General features: G+C 44.3%; 1 protein-coding gene across 1 annotated transcript in view; it reads left to right on the top strand.

Annotated features, from left to right (window-relative positions):
• Nucleotides 1-20,412, top strand: part of CAPZB (capping actin protein of muscle Z-line beta subunit) — a 90,959-nt gene that overhangs the window by 3,871 nt on the left and 66,676 nt on the right. The window contains exon 2 of the mRNA XM_008073594.2: nucleotides 9,812-9,901. Coding sequence (XP_008071785.2) covers nucleotides 9,812-9,901 — 90 coding nt within the window. The remainder of the gene's footprint in view (nucleotides 1-9,811; nucleotides 9,902-20,412) is intronic.

The raw sequence follows: 20,412 nt of genomic DNA, 5'->3' as shown, positions 1-20,412 counted from the left end.
GGAGGAACTGTTCTGTGTTCGGCAGTTAGAGATCGAGGGCGTTGTAAACAGTAAATCAGTGACCCAAAAACTACACCAAAAGTAGAGCACCAACCCTTGAGTGTGACTCATTTCAGATATTTTACTTCCTGGAGGGGGATGTGTAAGGGGAAAATCTGCTGATGGCTGTTGTAGAGTTCAGAGCCTGTATGTAGGTTGCTAAGTTTTCCTCTGGAATAAATAACCAGGGAGAGGCACGTGAAAATTCTCACTGCTGGGGTGGGGGTGTCAAGCTAATTTGAAGACTCATAGGACTGTCCCATTCATCTGGTTTCAGTGACCTCAGATGGGTTTGGGAAAACCATTAAGTTGGGAGAATATCGTGGTTGAAGGACTTCTTGGCAGTGTTCTGGGCTGGAAAATTGGATCAGAGGACTTCAGAAAGGAAGCTAAGTAAGGGAGTGATGAGTGCAGGGAAGCAAAGGGCTCCTGCTCATGAATATGGAGTCTGGTCAGCTTGCTTGGCCTCCATCCTTCCTCTTCTTTGGACTTTAGAGAACCAGCAGTCCCATGGGCTCCATCCTCCACAGGGCAGAGGTATTGTGTGGGGTGAGTGTTGTGCAAGCTGGCCTTCCTTTGTTCGTGCCTAATGACTTGGAAACTGGAATAACATTCCACCTACCTTTCTAGAGGCTCCTGGCAGTCTGAATGGAAAACCTGTGTCAAGTGAGGGGAAAATCTGGGAGTAAAGGGCCCTTGAGCACCCAAAAAATGTTACATAAAAGTCCTGGCAGATAAGCCATGTGTTTCACACTCTGGGAGAGTTTCTACTCTTCATGGAAGATGCACTATGAGAGGGCTCCTTGGTCGGGTCTGGGACCTCCTTCTCAGTGTCCCCATGAGGTGGAGAATACGGCTATGTTTTAGCGAAAAGTCTCGCTCCAGGGGATTATGTGGTGACTTACTTAGTTCTACCTGGTTATATGGGAAAGAAGAAATTTTCATTATACTGTATCATGTCTGTCTTCAGAGTCAGACTTCTTTGAGAAAAGAATGAAAAAATGTGTGCATATATACACAAATCTTTAGACAGTGTCAAGGTACTTACAAACTCTTTATGGGCCTTTGGCTCTGGACTTCAGTTTGTTTTTGTTTTAAGTGGGCATGGGTTCTTGAGTTCTCAACCCATAGCCTATTAGAAACCACATATTATTTGAGGAAGTGTATCTGACAGCCTGACAGAAGAGGCAGATACGTTTAAACACAGACACGGGGTTATTTTCTGTGCCAGAAATGAATGCCCACATGGTGCCCCTTGGCCAGCAAGGGACAGTTTAACTGTGTTCATTGCATCGTCGTGTATTCATTTGCATTAAGTTAAAACACGGACCATGTAATACATTGCAATCTCTATCTTTCAGGTTTTAGAAACCGTTGGCACTCTGCTTATTTTGAAAAGTGAGAGGAACTCCCAACTCCCCAGTGATAGTAGGGTAACTGAGGTGTTGGTTGTTCTAAATATGGGATGAGGACAGTATAGATTTTTCCTCCTGGTTTTTTTTTTTCCCTAGCTATCCTTTACCTTAGCTGATAGGGTGCTTGAGGGCAAGGACCATGTCTCCCTGTTCTGCTGTTCCTCAGGCAGTTGCTCAGTGAAAGACTCAAGCAGTTGCTCAGTGAAAGACTCAAGTGGGAAGAGGATATGGGGCTGAGTCAAACCTTGCAACATGAAGACTGGGACTTAGGTGGTGATTTTGCCACTCTGTGCAATCTGGCAAAACTTTCTCGAACCTCGTTATTTATCATAAAACTAAGGGGCAGGACTTCAGTGAACTTGAAATGTCCATTTGGAATCCTATCTAATTTCTGTGATCCTGACAAAAATTTTTTTTAAAGGAGAGACATGTAAAGCAGTTATGTTTCCATGGTAATCAATGTGACATTGATACATTTCAGCCCCTGAATTGTTCATTTTGAAATGGTTAAGTTTTTCCACCAAATAGGATATTTATTTCTCACATAACAGCAGGTCATTCTCAGGCTGGCAGGTCATTCCTGGGCCCAGGCTCCTTCTTCATGTGGCCCTGCTGTCTTCCAGAGTCTGTGCTCATCCATATGGTTGAAGCCAGGACTGGTCAATTATGTGTTGTATGCTTGTATTATCTCAATTTAAAAAGATGACATTGACTCCAGCTATGGTAGTAGCAGTATATCCCAAATGGTTGGAGGAGACTTAGTCCACCGAGTGGACCTCCACCCTGGTTTTGACTCACTTGATATAGGTCATTGAGTTTTCCCATGGGAACGAAAAGTCATCCAAAGGGTATGCGTGTGTTTGTGTTTGGTGAGGCATCTCCCTCCTGCACGGCTGTCATCGCTGTGTCCCTCCCAGAAGGCGGGCAGTCAGTGGAAGAAGCACTTTTCTTCTTATTAATCAAAAATATGCGGTTTTCCAGAGTGACTTAAAGATGAGTCGTTGGCAGGGCTGGCCTGTGAATCTTTCCCAGATTGCCCCTAGCACAAACTGTTCCTCAGCCACATGGCAGAAAACAGATTTGATTTTTAAACAAAGTTGCTTGTTGGGTCACAGATTATATGAGACAAACCATGGTTAAGTTATACTCCATTAATTTGTGGTAAATCAGCCAGGGCGCCAGCAAAGTTTACCTTTGTGCTGCCTATGAAGTAAGTATTTGCTAAGCTTCTCAGGAATGTAAACGAGTGAAGGTCTTGATGAACTTAAGAACAAACTTTGAAGGTCTAGAAGCTTTTGGTTGGTTGTTTATTATGGACAGATGCTATTAAGTACAGATCTGCCTAAGCCAGCCACCAGAACAGGCCAAGCAGGACTTCTACTTGGAATTACTAATAGTTTGAGTTACTGTTTGTTCTTGAAATTACAAACACTTGGTTTTAAAAGGACACACAAACCATACACACTCTAATGCGGCTTCTAGCAGGTGGCCCCAGCTAGAAAGTGCAGTCTTAGCTGACTTCTTGGGCTTACTCTCATTTCCAGTAAGTGAATTTATCTGTTCTGCCTAACTGTCCTGCCCCTTAAAGTCGTTGACTCTCCCCATCCTGTCCTCAGTCTCATTTTGGTCAGACTGAGTCCCCATGGTCACCAGACAAATCCTATGTCAGTTACTGCTGTTTAACGAAATTCCCTCAACACCTAATGCCTTAAAAGGAAATAATCATTTTATTGTTTCTGATGGTTTCTATGGGTCAGGAATTCAGGGGGGCCTTGGCTGGATGATTCTGGCTTGGGGTCTCATGCTTATTATCAGGAACCTGGAGGTGGGGCCTGGAGCAGCTGGGGGCTTGCCAGGCACTCCTCTCTGCAGAGTCTCCATGTGGCTTTTCTGCCAGGGTGGCCTCAGGTTAGTTGAGAGTGCTCCATTGTGGCTTGGTCTCACAAATACTAAGGGACTTGGTTCTACACTACTATGTTGATAAAACAATCACAAAAGCTTCCGTAGTTCCAAGGGAAGGGACGCAGGCTCCCCTTCGGTGGGAGGAGTGTCATAGTCACACTGCAAGAGGAGCACATGGGGTGGGAGAGCTTGTTATGGCCATTTTTGGAAAATATAATCTACTTCGCCTTAGAAGTCAAGTAGTGTTTTGCCATTCCTCTGTGGAAAAGTCTTTAGGGGCCCCTAAACCTCACGGAAGAGTGGATTTTAAAGAACATGGCACAGAAGCCTGACCTGTAAAGTAAATAAAGACAAAACTGCTAGGAGAAGTGAGGTTCTAAACCTGGTGCTTGGGGCCAGGCTGGCTGCCCTGGGAGCAGTTTTGGGGTGATCTGGCCTTCCTGTAGGCCCCTGCTGACGAGTTATGAGTCGCCGCCACAGGCCAAGTCCCACCGTTCCTCTGCTTCCTCAGTGCGCCTTGGTCACTTCCTTTATCCTGCTGTTCCTGCTGCCTGGAAGGGCTCCTTCGGACCTGCCTGGTCTTTGCTACTCTTCCAGAGTAACCTGGCTTCTATATCCCTGTTCCGAGAAGCCTTTTGGACAGTAGAGTGGGCTCCAAGCCCACTATTTAGTGAGTACCTTTACTCTATTTAATGGGTACCCTTTTTTTCTCCTCTTAGAGATGGGGTCTTGCCCTGCTACCAGACTGGAGTGCAGTGGCATGATCATAGCTGACTGCAGCCTCAAATTCCGGGGCTAAAGCAATCCTCCCACCTTAGCCTCCTGAGTAACGAGGACTACAGGCACGTTCCTCCATGCCTGGCTAATTTTTAAATTGTTTGTAGAGTTGGGTCTCACTCTCACTATGTTGCCCAGGCTGGTTTTGAACTCCTGACCTCAAGCAATCCTTGCGCCTCAGCCTTACAAAGCACTGGCATTACAGATACATGCCACTGCGCCTGGCCTTAGTGGGTAGCTTTACTCTAACACTGATTGTTGAGGTGGATGGTGTGTTCATTGTACTAAACTTGGAGCTCATCATGGGTCATGACATATCCTGCTCTTGGCATCCCCTTGTGGGGACTGAATACATCTCATCTGATGATGGTTCCAAATCAGGCTCTGCCCCTGAGTTTATTGGGTCAGGTTTTACTGTATGCAGATGACTTGACAACACTGTCAGGTGTCCGAACTCTTTAGCAGGTATTTTAGGCTATAATGTTTCATCTACTCATTTATTCTTCTGAAAAAATGGTGTAGTTCATTAATAGTTGTTTTATTTGTTGCAGGGTGATTTAAACAGTTTTGTACTTATTCTTTAGGTAATGTGAAAAGCCAGCAGAAAGTGAATATTTGTTTGCTTGGTTCATATACTGAAAGAAACAGAACAAAGCAAAAACTCTAAACCTACTCCTTGGAGCTGTGCTATCTTAATGTGGGGTCACTGTCCCCTCCTTGTTCTTTGACATTCTTTTTTTGCGTTGGAGTCTCACTTGGTCGCCCAGACTGGAGTGGTTCTTTGACATTCTAACCAGGACTGTTCCTTGATTTTTTTCCTCACTTTTGTTTTGACTACACCGTAAGCTCCATAAAGTCTAGGGACTTTATGTTCACCATTCAGCATCAAAAACAGTGCTTGTTACCTAGGAAACACTCGATAAATAATTATTGAATGACTAGTTGAATGGACAGAGAATTCTGGAGGGTGAAGTGAAATGGTCCTTCTTTTACTATTTACCTGGAAACCACCACCAGTGGTGAGGCACAACTCATTTTACGAAGGAGGTGTCTAGGTTTAGTTAGCGTTTTGGAGGTGCCAGCACGGGGAAAGCGCTTAGTCACAGGTGACAGTTTACTTCCCCTAACTGGCTTTCTGTTTATTTTGTAACCATGAGGTTGGGGCATCCTAGGAAAATAATTGACACTGAGAAGTACAAATCAGTGTGTTGTGAACTGTACACCTTGTCTCTTTGTACCTTCTGTGTCCCAGTATTGTACACATCACACAGCCTTGTGGTTATTTGCTATTTTATGGAGGGTTCGTTCCTTAAGGGTCAGGACCAGGCTTCACTTTTGGGGCCTAATTCAGGGTTTGGCCCAGGGCTCGCACTCACTCAGTGCACAGTTGTTGAATTGTAGCCCAGTTGCTGGTCTGCAGGAGGCTGAATCCAGGATGCCTGTAGAGGGGTGGGGCGCTTGGGACACAGTGGGTGTGTCTGCTCTTGCAGTAGGATAGAGGGCACTATCCTCTAGAAGGAATCTTGGCGGCCATCTAGTTAGCTTAGCAGCCCAAGCGCACAGATAGCTAGCGGCAAGGCAGACCTTGGACCCTGGTCTCCTGAATCCTAAGTCTTCTCCTCGCTTGGCTCACATTTGTATTTTTTTCTATTTCCTTTAAAAAATGTTCAGATATCTTATAATTGTAAGGAAACATATTAACATACATTTTAGTCATCATGAGATAATGAATACCCTTTGATCTGCCATTCCAAGTAAGACCTAGACAGATACCTACTTTCAGCCTTCCCTGGTGGTTTCCCTGTAACTATTCTTCTCACCCATCTGAAGTTTGTATTTACCATTCCCTGCCTTGACTTAAAGGAAAAAAAATCCTTGTTATTATTAGTTTAAAACACATGTCTAAATAATAGAGAGTTCACTATTGCTTGCTTTTGAGCTTTCTGAAAGTGACGCATCCTTGGTAGGCCCCTGGGACTCCCCCACATTATTTCATGTCCTGTGTCGCTCATGTTGTGGCGTGTAGCTGTAGGCCATCCACATTTTCTTCATTTTCCTGGACTGTTTCCTGTTTGGACCCCTTAGGGTTTGGGATGACTCCCAAGCAAATGGCTCCAGTTAACTCTAATTTTAACTTTTTACAAGCTGTCATTAAGCTTTCCCATGTTGCTTCACTTATGGGAAGCATTTAGTCATTTCCTAATTGAATGATAGTTAAACATCCTTAGCCCCAGAAATTTGTAGTGAAACATTTCCAATTAAGATTAATTGAAATTAATGCAAAATGAGTCAGATCATTTTGTGATAGTATTCTAGTGCTGTTAACTAGATACAGTTCAACAGAGGACTGTCCAGCCCCCTTTGGGGGGTGAGGGTGTGATTATCATGTTGGAGCTGGAGGTGGAACAGGCTTCTCAGAAAGACTGAAAACGGTCTCTTCACGTTGACCATCTCTGGTCAAGCTTTTTCTTTTCCTAGATATCAGTGCTCAGTTTCTAGTTAATCCCTTCTAAATCCTAGTAGTTCTAGATTACAGTTTCAAATTAGCTAGGCTTACTTATGTCTGAGTTTGCTTTTCAGTTCCAGGGAGGATTGTTAATGCTAGCTGAGGATTATTAATATATATTTGAGATATTTTCCAGTGACCAGAAGTTTCTAGGTCTTTGAATTAGAATTGTATATAAAATGTTTCTCAGCGTGTGCAGTCTTCTAGAGAAGGGCCTAATCTTTGATCAGATTCTCGGAGTCTGCAACTACCCTAACGGTAATTTTTAGACCAGGATTTCTCAACCTTTAACTGTTAACATTTTGGGCCAGGTGATTATCTGTGGTGGGGAGGCTGTCTTTTGCATTGTAGGTTTAGAAGCATCCCTGGCCCTTATCCATTAGATATCAGTAGTTTCTTCTCTCCTAATTGTGACAATCAAACTGTCTCTATACATTACCAGATGTCTCCTGGAGAAGGTTGGCTGGGGTATGTGTGTGCATACATAATCATCCCCAAGTTGAGAAATACTAGTTTACACCTTTTAGTGAGTTTTGACCTGAATTATTTAGGGGTTTCTATTCTTGTTCAGTCAAGAGAACACATGGCTATTTGTGGAGTTTGAGCACCTAGCTCTAGTTTAAGGCAGCAGCAAGCATCAGGGTTGGGTTGAGTGGTGGTGGTAGTGGGGGGTGGGTGGACGTGGGGGACAGTGTTATATTTATATTTTAAAGCTTTGTTGTTGTTGTTGTTTTGAGTCGGAGTCTCACTCTGTTGCCCAGGCTGGAGTGCAGTGGCACACTCCGGCCATCACAGCCTTGACCTGCTGGGCTCAGGCAACCCTTCCACCTCAGTCTTACAAGCAGCTGGAACTACAGGCACGCACCACCATACCTGGCTAATTTTTTGATTTATTATAGAGATGAAGTCTCACTAGCTTGCCCAGGCTGGTCTTGAACCTGTGGGCTCAGGCTCACACCTCTCACCTCAGCCTCCCAAAGTGCTGGGATTATAGGCATGAGCCACTGCGTCCGGCCTTAAAGTATTTTTAAAATATTTAAAACCTGTAAGTATATTTACACACACAATACTGCAATCATAGAACACATACTGCGTATTAAACAATGCATTACTAAATTCTTGTAACAATTCTATGAGGATAGAGACTGTTCCCATTTTATGGATAAGTAGAAGCTTTTAAAGGTTAAGCTTGCCCAAGGTCCTAAGTCAGTGATTGGTAGAACTGGGAATTGAGTATGTCTCTCTAGAGTCAAATCAGCTAATCTGTGTGCTTTATCCTAGATGTGGTGTTAAAATTTCTTCCCATGCCAGTGGACCAAACCTGTGTCATCATGGCCTTGGCTGACACATGTTGGCACAGAAGTGTATGGCACAAGTAGGGAATTCATGGTTGCTGGAAAGTTTCATTAAGCAAAACAAGCGATAGGGTTTCTGGTGCGGTGTTTTTCTTTTTTCTTTGCAGTGTAGCCAGTTTTTTGTGTGTCCCAGAATGAATTGTCACTGATAACCATCTTGAGTAAGGGCAGTTTTTTTTTTTTTTAAGATATCCTGGAGTATATACCATATCAGTATCTAATAATGAAATTGACTCCGTTTAACAATGTGTCATGTCTTTGGTGACTGTAAAGTGGGTCCTTGCACCACGGTCAGCTTGTGGTTAATAGCCCTGCAGTGTAGATGATAATACTCACAAGTTGTATTTCATTAAAGCCAAATGTGGCATTTCAAGGATTACTTTGTATATTTTGTGAGACTCTTTAGCTTGCTGATTTAGGGCTTTCAGAAATCCTGGAATTGGTCTAAGCAAAGCAGATTCCAGATACAAGTCAGATAGTGTTGGGGACTCTATCGACTTTATTTGTGGTTGCCTGAACTCTTCTTAGAGTCATGTGCAAAGGTTTGTTCACCATTTTACCTGGCCCACCTTCTCACCTTATTTCTTGTCACTCTTTCTGGGATCTAGCCTTCTGTGTTGTGGCCCACTGTGCACTGAATTTATTTTGCACTTTGCCAGTCTCGCCTCCATTCAATTCCCCTTCTCCCTCCCTCCCTTTATTATTTTTAAAAATATATTAGCTGGGCTCGGTGGCTCAGCCTGTAATCCCGCGTCTTTGGGAGGCTGAGGTGAGTGGATTGCCTGAACCCGCGGGTTTGAGACCCGCCTGGGCAGCGAGACCTCATCTCTACAATAAATCAAAAAATCATCTGGGCGTGGTAGCGCATGCCTGTAATTCCGGCTACTTGGAAGGCTGAGGTGGAAGGATCGCCGGAGCCCAGCGGGTCGAGGCTGTGGTGGCTGGGAGCGGCCACTGCACTCCAGTCTGGGCGACAGAGTGAGACTCCAACTCAAATAAATAAATAAATAAATAAATAAATAAAATAAAAAATAAAATATATTGACTGGCACATGGTGGCTCTCAGTAAATATTTGCAGCATAAATACTATATGAGGAGAGAGTTATGAAGCTCACAGTGCATAGCTTTGCAACAGTGCTTCATGGACCAGAGCAGTGTTTGTCCTGTGAGTCCCCTATGGCAGCAGCAACAGTTGATTGCACTTGTAGTCCGCTTGGCCACCTCAAGTGAGCTCTTGACTGTGATGTGGTTCAGGTCTTGGTGTAGTTTGCAGAGGCTCTGGGAAGTTTACCGAACTTTCCTTGAAGGAAGCATGTTTAACCTCTGTGCATCTTGCCACTTGTTCTTTGCCTGGCTTCCCTGCTCCCCCAGCTTGCAGCTCATTAGGGAACCTGGCCTGGTGATGTTACCTGATGTCTATGTCAGGTTTCAACAAGGGTGCACCTAATCTGTGACTTGAGTGTGCTCACCATGAGACCAATTGGAAGTGACTACGTCTGCAGCTACATCTGCAGCTGCCAAGTCTGTTGAACTGGAGCAGGAAAGCCAGCAAGGAAACTTTCTGAACTCAGCCTGCTCCCACCTCTTTCAGGGTCTTTTGGACGCCCCCCCTTGAGGCAGAGAGTGCAGTCAGAGTGGAAGCAGACAACGTGCACAGCAGTCTCGCTCCAGGCTGTGGGCTCACAGAGGCCTGGCAGAGGGCCCATCACAGGGCTCTTTGGGTCTTAGAATTTCCTGGGCAAGCATGCCTTTTAAAAGGAGATTTTAGCATTCTTTTTGGCAAAAATGATTGACACTTTTATTTCTCCGTCCACAGAGCGATCAGCAGCTGGACTGTGCCTTGGACCTTATGAGGCGCCTGCCTCCCCAGCAGATCGAGAAGAACCTCAGCGACCTGATTGACCTGGTGCGTGCCTTCTTCATATGGTTCCGTTTGAGACTGTGGCTCATAATTGGTTGCTTTTGTGTTACTTTTTCCCTACACAATTCACAGCACAGGAAATGTTTTCTCTCCCTGGCCAGACAAACCACTGGGCTATGAGATTCCTGCAGACAGAGAGCAAATGAGTTTCATATAGTGGTCTGTCATTCAGAACTGTCTGTTGATAAAGCCCAAGCTAGGAGTTCTGAAGTTGATGACAATCTGCCCCCTCCTCACCTGCCTTGTTTTCAGCCTCTAGAAGCCTGTGCCAGGCCTTGTCAGTCTCTCTGCTGTTTTGTGAGCTTCTCCGGCCAACGCAATGTAAACGTCTGCTCTGTTAGATGCTTCAGTGGCTTCATTTCCAGTTTCAAAAGGATAACAAACAAAAACTGGCTGTAACAGAGCCCATCACATCTATTTTTATAATAATTCAATTAATTTTCAAAGTTTTCTTTTCTTTTTTTGAGTTGGAGTCTCACTCTGTCACCCAGACTGGAGTGCAGTGGCACGCTCCTGACCACCACAATCTCAACTTGCTGGGCTCCGGCGATCCTTCTGCCTCAGCCTTCCAAGTAGTTAGAACTACAGGTGCAGTACCACGCCCAGCTAATTTTTTGATTTATTGTAGAGATGAGGTCTCGCCAAGTTGCCCAGGTGGGTCTCGAACTCGCGGGCTCAGGCAATTCACTCACCTCAGCCTCCCAAAGCGCAGGATTACAGGCTGAGCCACCGAGCTCGGCTCAAAGTTTTCTTAATACTCAGTGATTGGTCTCAAAATGATGCCTCAAATTAACCAGCACCATAATATTATTTAAGAGTGCTCAAGCCAGGCACCGTGGTTCACGCCTGTAATCCAAGCACTTTGGGAGGCGGTGGCGAGAAGATTGCTTGATCCCAGGGGTTTGAGACCAGCCTAGGCAACTTTGCAAGACCTCGTCTCTACAATAAATTAAAAAAAAATTAGCCTGGCATAGTGGCTTGCATCTGTAGTTACAGCTACTTGGAAGGCTAAGGCGGAAGGATCACCTGAGCCCAGCAGGTCGAGGCTGTGGTGGCCGTGAGCGTTCCACTATATTCCAGCCTGGACGACGGAGTGAGACTCCAACTCAAAAAAAAAAAAAAAAAAAATAGTGGCTTGAAAATTTATTCATATGCTACAGTGATTTGCTTTGATTTGATTTAATTGTATGAATTCAAAAGTTTTTTTTTTCTCACTTTACAAATTGCCTTTATTAAAAAGAAAAAAACATGAAATTAGGATTGTCCTTGAGGAGTGAACGCACCCAGGGGACATGCCACAAATGTTCTTTCTGTGTCAAGTGAAGAAGCCTGCCCTCCCTCCCTCCTGGTCCCCCCTTTGTCCCCTCGGTCCTCCCCTCCACCCCCTTTTCCTCTCACGTCACTTAGGCACAGTGAGTGGCTGTGACCCAAAAAAAAAAATGTGACTGCAGGAGACTCGTGTCATTCACAGAGAAAGCTTTTCACGGCAGTCTGAAAGGTCCACAGTGCAACTATTTGTATATTTATAGGGACACAGACTCCCAGCTGAGAGACAGGTGTGTGAGACAGAGTCGAGCTTATGGAAGGAGTTGTGAACTTGCTGTATTTCATTAGTAGTAATTCAGGAATTGAGAAGGTGATTTCTTGAGGTCACTGACCCTACTCAGAGAGACAGTGCAGGTGCTTGTGACAGAAGTGAAGAGGAGGCAGGTATCAAAAAGTAAGGGATTCTGGCCAGACAAATCTGTATTTCAGATGAGTAGTAATGAACAGAAAGTTGAATTGTGATGCAAACGAGCTCTCATATGCTCAGGATTAGGGATCCCAAACCAAGAGTCAGTGAGAATGAGGTAAGTCACTGAAGTGGGCTTAGTGGGGGGCACGGGGCCCCACGGGCAGGGTAGCCACCCTAGTGCTCCAGGCACTTGTTGATCTCTTGCTTGTTTTCAGATTTTTCTGGAGAAACCATATATTTAGGTTTATATGTGAAATATCCTGATTTTTAAACATTGCCTAAACATCAGTTTGGTTGTGTCGGATTTTTCATAGGATCTGGCCCTGAGCATGAGATGTGAGCTGAACACAGCAGATAGTGTGGACCAGAGGGGTTAGAGGAGATGATCTGTGTTGAGAAATAATGAAATATAAAGTTGAATAGGTAGGAACTATCCTTTGAAGTCAGGAGGAGGACTTGCACTTGATGTAGCAATAATTGTCACCATCAGCCCATTTATACTGAAGTTTGTACACAGTACATTGTGCATGGTCTTATTTACACTCTGAACAGTTCTATAAGATAGAACCATCAAATGCAATCTGGGAAGTGCTATGTCCTTGTGTTTTCCTTGGTCAGAAATGATGATTAGGCTAGGCGTGGTGGCTCAAGCTTGTAATCCCAGCACTTTGGGAGGCCGAGGCGAGAGGATTGTCTGAGCCCAAGGGGTTTGAGACCACCCTGGGCCATTTGGTGAGACTTTGTCTCCACAATAAATTAAAAAAAAAATAGCTGGGTGTGGTAGTGCACGCCTGTAGTTCCAGCTACTTGGAAGGCTGAAGCAGAAGGATCGCCTGAATCCAGCAAGTAGAGGCTGTGGTGGCCATGAGCATGCCACTACACTCCAGCCTTAAAAAAAAATTCCATGATTGATACTATGGAGAAGAGGTGGCAGAAGTGGAAGGTGTGATCAGATCCCTAATTTGGTCAGCTGCGGGGTTTGTTTTTCTTTTAAATAACTCAGCATGAAAGCATGCTTGGCTGAGTTTAAATTTAGTTTGCCAATTTAGTTATTACTGTATTTCAGAAATAAAGCAAACATAGAAGTAGGAAATGATGAGCAAATTTTTCTCAGTAGACCTTTCTCGGTGTTTAACAGGCTATTTTGTTCTTATGGCAACTGAAGTGTTTTACTACAGCTGTGTATTTTCTCCGTGGCTCCCTCATCACTCTTTATTTCAGAGAGGTTCATGGAACTGATTTTATGAAAACCTGGCTAACTGGTTCCCTTGCTGCCTGTGCCAGTTTTCCTTGGGCTCAGCAGGGAGGTTGCAACACTGATAGTGAATGAAGGAGAGTTTCAAGAGTTGTCTTTCACCATAGCCCATTCCTGGATGGGAGAGATCAGCTCTAGGTTTAGTCCCAGTGTGGTACCTGGACTCAGGCTGAAGTCCCAAACTGTGTCTACCAATGATAGAGGACGTGGTAGGTAGCATTCTGTAGATTACTGCCAGATACCCTACTTTTCCGTTTTTGTCTTTGTCTTCTGTAGAATGCATGCTGGGTGGGGTGGAGGCAGGCAGAGGTCGGGTAGAAAGCTGACATTTTTTGAATGTCTACTATGTGCCCAGGACTGAGCTGGGGACTTCTGTGTGTGTTATGTATTATTTTATCTAAGTTCCATAACACCCCTTTACGTTACACACAGTCATCTTCTCTTATACATTTTGACTCTGTGGGGAAGAAGCCGGTGTGAGGGTGTGGCTCAGCAGCACTGGGAGTCCTGGGTTCTCCTGCTTGGCCTCTGCTCGCAGGGTTCCCTGGGTTCAAGTCATACTCCGAGCAGCAGGTCAAATATGGCGTGTCTTCGTGGTGTGTCAGTTTTGCCTGTTGGGAGAGAAAGTTTTATATCGTTTAATTCATTCGTAATCCAAAATGTTAAGACATAGGTACATTGTGGAGAATAATGTTAAAATCACATAATTTAAAAACAAAAACTAGAGACATGAAAGACACTTTCCGCTCAGAGCCAGGCCCTTTGAGATTAGCTGCTCACTTTCCTATACTGCCTCATGGCAGCCTGAGAGGCGCCGACTCCCCCCACTGGCTGTGGGGAGGCCAGCCAGGAGCTCACCCAGATCAGGCTGAACAAGAGGCCAGAGTAGATTCCCATTATCCAGAGGGGGTTGGGAAATCGGTGATCTCATTAATTTTTTAATTGAAGTATGATGAATGTCAGAATGGAAATGGAGCATGACTTCAACAAATTAGAATCTGGTAAAGCATGCCTCATTAGAACTATATTGACGTGCTTCAGATTGATTGAAGGGCTGGCTTCAAATTCCTTGCTACGTATGGTACTTGAATAAGGAGCAATTGGGCTGGCCCTACAAATTACTTCTTTGAATGTTTCACCACTGCCATTTTTCTCCTGTTTTCCCTGGGAATGACAGTTTTCCTTTTTTCCTCTTTAGCTGAATTTTCTAAATGCTTCTATTCTGTAAGAGTTTATCTGTGCTGTGTGTACTGTTGTGGCTCTGAATTTCACATGAAGTTTTAATTTCTTCCCAAAGCTATAATTTCAGGAAATTTACACTATTGTGGGTCTGTCTAGAAGGAAAGGATCAGGGCCTTTGTTTCGTGTAATCTGGGATCAGTCAAATGCTTTCAAAGCAGCCTCATGCACTACTCAATGAAAAGTGTAGTCACTGCTCCCCTGCTCACCTACCCAGAGTAATGAAGGGGAGGTGGTTGTTTTCAAGAAACGTCTCCAGTTTTAAGACTGACAAGAATGTTAGGATTTGCCAGCATTCCCTGTGAAGGAAAGGCCTCACTTAGATGTCAGAGCCAGGGAACTGTGGAGGAATTTATCCAGTCCACCAGTGGTCCGATTACAGAGTAGTATTAAAGAGAAATGTGGTGTATGCTTGGCAGCTGGGCCAAGGCAGCCCAATTTATCATGCCAGATCAGCTTTCTTTTTTCTTTCCAGCATCAGAGCTTTTGCTGCCTTGGGATTATGATACGTGCTCTGATTGGTGGGAAATGACCTTCCTTTGCAGATGGCCAAAACATCATTTTATTACATATTAATCCCATTGTGCTAGAGTGAAGTCAGCTAAAATCCGTTGTTAAGCTGTTTCAAAAATACCCACATGTCCATGTGGGCCACGAATCATATGATGTGAAGATGCTTCCTTGGCTCCCTAAACTTTGACCTTCTATGGCTTTACTCTGCATACTGGCAGCAAGAGCAGAAACTTCTCAGCTGGAGTGTATTTTGAGCCCTTAGCTGAGGAGGGAGTTTGTTTCTACATATTGGCACCTAGCAGGCCATCCGTCCTTTGCCTTTTTAAGAGCAGACCAAAAATAGCTGTAAACCAGTTTAACTAGGCAAGAAAGTCTCTGCTTGCAAACATTGGTCATTTTATTTTTTAATTCTTTCACCTTTTTCTTTCCTGTAATCACCCAAAGTCTTATTAGCTCTTGGGTGTCCCCAGACTTTTTATTCAAACAGGAGGAAGACATCAAGGCTGAAAAGTAGCCAAGCGTCCTGGCCAGACCTGCGGGGTAGAGGTGGAAGAGATATCCCGAAGCATTACTCAGGGAGTTAATAACTTGATCGGTTTTCATTTCAGCATATTCTTTTTTTTAAGCAGCCAGAAGAGCCCTCTAGAAATAGATAGGGCCAGCTGGGCTCAGGGCTTTGTACTGCCAGCCTTAGCAGTACCTGTACTTTGAAATTGTCCCTTGTCCCCCATTTTGCCCTATTTCCCAGTCAGGGCAGCATGATGTTGGCAGAGAGTGTGATTGGACAGATAGAAGACTGGAGTGCGTGGGGTACGTGTAGCATTCAGACCTCAGTGAACGTCAGTGGAGACCTGATGTTTCCAAGAGCCTGCTCTCCGTGAAGCAGCCCAGGCCTGCTCATACATGTGTAATTGATTGGTGCAATTAAGACTGGTACAATAATAGTTTGTTAATATTATCGATTTGCAGAATAGCTGGTGCTGGCTAAGCAGTGTTGCTCAATTTCAGCCTTTAATTGTTAAAGCAATGAAATCTGGAAATTATTTTCCCAGTGGTAGCTGTGTGTATGAACCAAAACTCATCCCCAGGTGACGAAGGAGTGCGGGGCCTGGGACCCAAGACCCTCTGCCTGCCTTTGGGGATCTTGAGGGACAAATAGGGTTTGCTTTTTCTATGTTCTAGAGTAAGCAGGCTTGTGTTGTCTTCCTTTCTAATTTCCCCTTTGTCGTTGCCATTTAACGTGGTCTTAGATCAGCCTTTCCCTCCCTTCATTTCAAAGACGTTAAAAATGGCCTCTCCAAAGGGGTCTGAGCTGAAGGAGGTGAAAAGGTAGTGTATTCAGTCCACATTTATTGAGCACCTCCTAGGAGTCAGGCATTGTGTTTGTTTCTGGGAAAGAATGCAGCCTTTATTCCCTGGCTCCCCACCCACAGGTAAAAATGCAGGGATCCTACAACTTGATCCCTGAAAAGAAATGGCCTCAGTTGATTCTCTCACACCATTGGCCATCTACCAGTTAAGCACTAAGAATGAGTATTAACAGCTGCAGAACTGAGTTATTTTTTCTACAGGCATTTTTACTTAACATCTATGTGCCAGACACTGTTCCAGGTGCTGGGATTGCAGTGGTGAACAAGATGGAAGGCCTTGCTCCCTGGAGCTGGTGCTTGGTGGGGAATTTCTGAAGGGAGGACTTGGCCATGGTCAGCTTTGCACTCTGTGTCTGTTGAGCAGAATAAGTAGCAGGTATGCTCGTTTGTTTTTACTTCTGCTTTAGGTGTTCCAGACTCTTTAATAGTCATGCTCAGCTATCAGAAAGTTTTGTCCCACTCCTCTGACTCATGGCTGACAGCCTTGTAACTGGCCTCTTAGTGACTTGTTCCTTGGTGCTTCTCAAATTCTTTCCCCAAAGCGTTCTTTTGGGGAGCAGCAGAGGAGAGTAGATATATAACTTTGGAACTGGGGGTGCAAATTCAAAAGTACCTGCCTTGAGGAGAGAAGTTTGTGTTTTATCGTTAAAAAAAAAATGTATTCAGCCAGGTGTGGTAGCATGAACTTATAATCATAGCTACTTGGGAGCCTGAGGTGGGAGGATCACTTGAGCCCAGGAGTTTGAGTCCAGTTTAGGCAGCATAATGAGATCTTGTCTTTAAAAAATAATAATAACAATAATAAAATAAGTTGTACTTCAATTCGTAACATGCCCACATGTAAGACATTTTAATATGAAAATCATGCTTTTTCTGCCAAAGCCTTGAGTCGAGTTTATATTCTGCCTCCCTGGGACTTTGCGGTACCAGCCTGTCACACTGGTGCTCTGGGACGTTGGTTGGAGCAGCTCAGCTGCACTCTGTGACTGAGCCTCTCAGTCTTCCTGCTACCTGGGCCCCAGCAACCAGGAGGTGAGCTTGGGGGCTCCCCTCCAAGCTGCACACCACTGGTAAGTGACTGGTTCCTCATGGAGACCTGGCTTGCCCTGGAACCCTGCTGAGCAAGGAGGTTCTGCTGGTCCTTTTCTCTGGAACCTTGGAAGTGCCCTGTGGATTTATGTCAGGGGTAGGGCACTTGGTTTTCACTCTCCCGCCTGTCCTAGGGTCTGCTGGGAAGTTTTCTCTGCTGGGCCGGATGTTGTCTCTGGAGCACAGCAAGGGAATGGAGGGAATCATTGGTAATACGCAACAGTCCCTGCACAGTCTCTGCTGTTGCTGATGTTTCTGAGCTTTCCTACAGGCAATGCCGTGTGGCAGTTGCCATTTTTTTTACAAGGGGGAAAAAGCATTCCAGCCAAAAGCCTCCAGCAGTATTTTAATAAACTCCATTCCTTGGAAAGTTGTGGTGAGCTTTTCATGCGAGTGCTTTGCTCTGTGAATGGACAGCAGCTGTTGTGATTGAAGCAGGGAGAGTAAGAAAGCAGACCCTGGACTTTCAGGGCCAAACTGGCCCCTTTTCCCTCCCAGGCCTGCCTCTCCAGAGGATGGTAGCCCTTCATGACCCCAACCTGTTGTTGACATGAGGACCCTGTCACCTAAGGGTGCACACTCCAGGTAGGAGCAAGGCAGCCCTTCCAAAACAGGAAGAAATGGCATGATTTGCTTAGAAAAAGTAAATGGGGTACCTTTGCCTGACCTGTTCCCCCATAGATATGGCTGGAAGTGATTTGAAATTCTGATGAGTTCTGTTGCATATAGAATAGTAGTCCCTTATTTGATCCAATTAAGAATGAGATGAATGACCTCCTGTCAAAGCAGTCTAGACAATTAAAACAAAATGGGTGAAAAAGAATAGTACAAGAGAAGTGAAGTGAGCTACAGAGAGGAGGAGAGAGTCATTGGTTGTCTTTTGTGTGTGTTCTTTGAGGAGCAGAGACTATTTCCAGGACACTATAATGACATGTCCACCTATCCTAACAGCTCTGGAACAGTAATGGTTGCTTTCCCATTATGGTTAGGGGCTTGAAATTCTCCAAAGCCCAGGTACTTTGAAAATTCACCATCTCCCATCACCTTTAAGACAACTAGCTAGTAAGTTTTGTTTATTTATCAGAGATTACAAATTTCAAAATTATAGAAATAAAATTTTTTTTGGTTTGATCTCAGATTTTGAATTTGACCCTTTCCTTTTTCATTCCCCATAAAATAGTTTTTAGTTAATTACATAGAAAAATAAAAAAATTTTTAGGGAGCTCCATATCAGATGTCAAAATTGCTAATACATGGTTCTTGTTATTAGTGTGTTCATCCATACCCTTATTTACCTTCATAGCCACTCTGTAATGTGAGTGGGAGGATCCCCTTTTGCAGATGAGAAAGTTGAGGTCAGTGAGTTCCCTACCTGATAGGTGATAGGGTGGGGGGAAATGTCAAGCCCAACTCTTATGTTCAAGCAATATTTTTCACTGTCTTAAAAATAAAAATATTATAGTGTGCCATTTCTTACATGTTCTGCTCAAGGTAAAGCATCTTTTTAAAGTGAAACTAAAGGAAATTCGTATTGAGGGTAGGGTAAGAGTGGTTACCTCAGAACTAGTAAGTACCCCAGGGGGAAAGACTTGTTGAACTTCTCTTCCTGCCTGTGCTGGTATGGAGCTCTGGGCGGACCATGGCACTCAGGGCAGAGTATGCCAAGCAGAGACACTGCTGTTCTCTTCAGTGGGCCTGGCTGCGGGAACCGTGGGCTTCATGGCAGGACAGAGGTGAAACCTCCCACTCCCCACTCCCTCCCCCACACGCATACTTGGCATCATGTGTGTTTTGGGGAAACGTGCTTTTTAAAAGAGCATTCTGCCTAAATATGAGTATTACACCACTATTTCTTCAGTTAAAATAAATCTAAAACTTTTTTAAAAAGCAGTACTCTGCAAGAACAAAAGCCATGGTCAATATGGTGACTGCCTTTTTAAGTGCACCAGGTCAACCTGTGCCCTGGCATAAACCAGTTAGAATCAATAAGGTGACGGGGAAGTGGGGGGCCCGGATTCCATTTGCAACAGCAAAAGGACACAGCTCCCAGGACTAAGCTGCTTCAGAGGCACACAGCTGCAGACTCTGGACTGAGGGCGGAAGTGAGCCTGGAGGCAAACTTAGTATAGACCCATCCATGTGAGAATGTAGACTTACCAGTGATAGTCATATTCATGAGAAAATGATTGATCAATAAATGTGTTGAAACAGCTAATAACGTTGAAGGAAAAATGAATGAAATTACTATTGCAACAGCAGGCAATCATATTTCTAATGGACTAAAGAATTCACTATTTAGTGAACATGAGAGAAAACATTGGTATTTGATCTTGAGATGGGGAGGCCTTTTTATGAAGCGAGTAAGCTAATGCCAAAATGATAGTTTTGACTACATACAAATTTAACTTTTAAGTTTACACAGGGCCATTGCTTTACTAGTGTGGCCATATGCTCTAGTGTGGCCATATGCTCTTTAAGCTGTGGTTACTGCCATGTTTCCTAAGCTCTGGCCCCCTCTCCTACCCTGAAAAAATGAATTCTCTCTCTCTCTCTCTCTCTCTCTCTCTCTCTCTCTCTCTCTCTCTCACACACACACACACACACACACTCACTTTCTAAATAAACTATATTTTCTAATAAAAAAAGTTTGCACAAAATAAAATGTAAAGACACAGAACACACTCTGAAAACCATTCACACCCTTCGGCAACAACTTCTGCCTTTAAATCTTGAGAACACCTGAGACTGCTACTGTTGTCGCCTGCTGGACAGATGAAGGAGCAGGGGCTTCAGCGGTTTGTTGGGGATCACCTGGAAGCGATGGTGGAGCAGGCTTTGAACCCAAGTAGTCTGACTCTAGGACCCTTCACCACTGCACGGTGTTGCCTCTGTCAACAAGAGAAGCAGGAATACTTTGTTAGAATAGAAAGCTAGCTACACAGACTAGAAGAAATGCATATGTCTAATACACAAAACTTTTTGTTCTCACTACTGAAGAAGTACAGAATGAACCAAGGGAGAATGGCTGGAAAAGTCTCTTTCACAGAATGCCCTTCTGCTCAGTGGGTGGATTCTAAATCTTCCTGTACTGTGACGTGCACATTTCCTGACTTTCTAATGAAATGAATCTCCTTGCCTCGGCATTGAGTCTCTTGAGGGATAAGGGCAGTGAGTGACTTGATTTCCCACCAGGGGTATTACTACTCATATTGACTCATTAAAGATTCTGAGAAGTTCTGCAGCTAAAAAAAAAGAAAAAGAAAAGAACCTCCTTTGCCCAGGCTGGAGTGCAGTG

Source organism: Carlito syrichta, unplaced genomic scaffold (genome assembly GCF_000164805.1).
Source record: "Carlito syrichta isolate Samal-C Ts95f unplaced genomic scaffold, Tarsius_syrichta-2.0.1 Scaffold115711, whole genome shotgun sequence".
Classification (NCBI taxonomy): Eukaryota; Metazoa; Chordata; class Mammalia; order Primates; family Tarsiidae; genus Carlito; species Carlito syrichta.
Note: the sequence above shows the minus strand (reverse complement) of the source record. Positions and strands in the feature narration are given on the sequence as shown.